The 3,353-nt window shown below is 40.3% G+C and overlaps 1 protein-coding gene across 1 annotated transcript; it reads left to right on the plus strand.

The window, feature by feature from the left end:
* Positions 1–365: 365 nt before the first annotated feature.
* Positions 366–2,989, plus strand: LOC104515812 (chloride intracellular channel protein 5-like; the record flags this gene model as incomplete). The annotated part of the gene is made up of 2 exons (XM_010159924.1): positions 366–547; positions 2,822–2,989. Coding segments are annotated over 2 exons (350 nt in total), but the record flags the coding sequence as incomplete, so codon positions are not given.
* Between the last annotated feature and the right edge of the window lie 364 nt (positions 2,990–3,353).

Raw genomic sequence — 3,353 nt, forward strand, 5'->3', positions numbered from 1 at the left:
ACACACCAGAAGAATATCATAGGGTGTATGTGTTTCGTTGGTATATCATAGTGACAAGCTGTTATTTCCTTCCATGATCTCTGTCACTGTTTTTGGGGGGTTTGAGGGTTTTTTTGTGCGAGTCAGAAGAAGCCATGGCACAGTAGTTTCCTGTGTCCCCTCTTTCCATTGCAGGATGAGCTTTACCCTCAGGCAGACCTTGCTGGGCTGCTTTGTCATCAGGCTGTGTAGGCATTGGAGCACAAATTTACAGCAAAGAAATAATCTTGGCTTTTTTCCTAGATACTACCGTAGCCATTGACAGTGAGTGTTTCTAAATAGTTCTTACTCTGCCCTAATCATTTCTTCATTGCTTTTTGGCAAAGCCCTTGAAAAAGGCTTGGTGAAGGCTCTGAAGAAGCTGGATGACTATCTTAGAACCCCTCTGCCAGAGGAGATTGATGCAGACAGCACTGAAGAGGAGAAAGTGTCTAAACGCAAGTTTCTGGATGGAGATGACCTGACGCTTGCTGACTGCAACCTTCTGCCCAAACTCCATGTTGTCAAGGTAAAAAGATGTCATGCAATGGTCAAAGGAGCTTTATCTGATAACAAAGTGCCCTGCCCCGGCAGCCGTGAGCTAAAGCCAATGTGTGTATTTCAACAGAGGCATCTTAAGTCCTAGAAGAGCAGAGTCTGAAACACTTATGCTCCTCCACATTTCCTATAGGTTAACTTAAGCAAGTCTGTATTTAGTACATGGGGAAATTGTCCCCTCACTAATAACTGGCAAAGTCAATGTTCAGATCAAGGTATCCCATCTCTTTATTTTTATGCTGCTGCAAGTAACTGCATATTTCATATTAATTAGTTCCCATTATTCTTAAGAGAGATGTCAAAGCTTTAGTCAGTTCCCACCCATTTGTAACTTAAGAGCAGCAGTCCATCTTTTGGAGGAATATTTGTTCCATCTGGTATTTCACACAGAGAAGTTAACAAATCAAAGTCACTGCTGAGGTCCAGGATTTAAGATGTACAACGGTCGCTGGTATAGTGCAAATGTTGTACATCATCTTGACTTCTAAATGTTGCACTTATTTAATTTATCAGATTACATGTTTTTTTAGAATAAAGCAAGTACCTGGCAGACCTTGGCAAGCAAGAAAGCTAGGAATTAAAGCCAAGTCATGCATCTAATTTGGCTCCGAGAGCCAAAACATAAACTGAGCCTGGGAGCTGACTGCACACATGCAAAAAAAAAAAGACAGAAAAAGTGCATAAGTCACCAGGTAAGAAATGTGATAATATCCTTACAAGTTCAGTTCTTCCTTTGGCTTGTTTTCATTGCTGATGTTAGAGTCGGATGATGCAAAATGCATGCATGGCCTCTTACTGGTTCCTGTCTCCTTGGGATGAAATTAAAGATGTCAAAAGAGAATTAAAATCTTTCTCAGGCAAGCATAGCATAGCATATTGCCTTAAAAACATTTCAGAGATGGAATAATAGGGTAAAGTATTAAGACTTTTTCATCTGATGGGAGATGTGCATTGGAAATTGTGAAAATCTCTAAGTTGCCCAGCAGGTTTTATCTTCCCCATGTGTGTGTGAAGCATCATTGGAGGCAAGAATGCTTAATTAAATGCAGTTTAGGACAGGATTTGGACTTGCAAATACTGAGTGGATCCTGGTAATAAAACCAAATCACAGTCATTTCTGGGAACATGACTGTCCCAAGAAATCTGAGATGGAAAACAGCTCTACCATGTGCTTAAAAATAAAGGGGAACCCTGTGGCACATATGTATGTAATTTATGCCCAGGAACAATTTTATACTGTCAGAAAAATTAGAGATTGGAAGCACTCATTAAATCAGCTAATCCATCCCTTCCTATCAGCTAGTTCATTCTGTCACCACAGGATTATTCTATATGGTATATTCTTACAGGAGAACCGAAATATCCCAATCCAGCAAGCTACTTAACCAACCAACCAGCTTTAAGCGCAGATTAGTCACACTGACTTCAATGGGACTATACAGGTGCTTAAAATTAACTAGGCACTCAAGTGTTTTCCTGAATAAGTGCCTGAGTGCTTTTAGGAATCGAAAATTTCCCTTGATAGACAATTTCCTAGTCTAACAAGTCTTGAAATAACCATTTTCTCTCCCAATTTATCCTAATACTCCTGTTTCTAATGTCTGCTAAATCATCTTGGTTTCTCAATCATGGTGCCCATACCACCCTGAATTTTTCCTTTGCATGAACATGGATAGAGCCTTCCAACAGCTGTGGATGGTTACACCCTCTGACACCATTGGCAAGGCAAAATATATTACATGTATTAAAAATAGAAATATAGTTTATATAAAATGTAATATAATGATATATAGAAACAGAATAATTAACATTAAAATATGTTGTATATTAATTGTTACTAATGCCTTCTCCTTAAATCTGTCTTTTTATGATTCAGCTAATCAGCTCTTCCTTATTTGGCATCTCAGCTTTAAGAAGTGATGTAGATAAGACTGGTAAAAAACACCAAAAACAATATGGTGAAATTAATGAACCTCATTACCATAGAAGTCGTAATTTGGTGACGGTAGCCAAGGCACTGATTTGGAGTGTCCTTAGGCTAAGGAGCATCCTTGCAAGATAGGAGACAGTCAAGACACTTTTCAGGCTTTCTTATTGCAAGCCACTGAGTCTCCAAGCATTTTCCCTCCTTTGCTATTAATTACATGGCAAGAAAGAGTAAGACTTTCTCTACAAAGGAATCTGGAGATATATCACCAGCAGGATGCTTTTTTTTTTTCCCCTCCCTCTTTTATCTTTGGTTTAGATTGTTGCAAAGAAGTACCGCAACTTTGAGATCCCGACAGAGATGACGGGGCTGTGGCGGTACCTGAAGAACGCCTATGCCAGGGATGAGTTCACCAACACCTGTGCGGCAGACAAAGAAATTGAGCAAGCCTACGCAGACGTGGCCAAGCGGCTCAGCAAGTCCTAACTCACCTCAGCAGTGGCTCAGCATCCCCTTCTGCAGACTCTTCTCCTCGTTGCCTTAAGATATACTTTATCATTATGCTCTCTGGTTGGCATCCCTATGACTTCACCTTTCAAGTGTATTGGTCAGGGACAAATCCGCTCCCTGGAGAAAAGAGAAAGCAGCTCTGGTGTGGGGGGTGGAGACCCGAGACCCTTGGAATTCGGAATGTAAGATCTGGCTCAACTAGTATTATTCACAATCAGTATTGAAAATAAGTCCACTTTACTAGTTCCTTGTTTCACGCTGGGGGTATATCACCCCCTGTATTCTTTGGAGTTTTGCAAATAAGATATTAACTGAAACTCCAAGTAAGAAAGTTGGGAAG

Source organism: Eurypyga helias, unplaced genomic scaffold (genome assembly GCF_000690775.1).
Source record: "Eurypyga helias isolate BGI_N326 unplaced genomic scaffold, ASM69077v1 scaffold47649, whole genome shotgun sequence".
In the NCBI taxonomy this organism is placed as follows: domain Eukaryota; kingdom Metazoa; phylum Chordata; class Aves; order Eurypygiformes; family Eurypygidae; genus Eurypyga; species Eurypyga helias.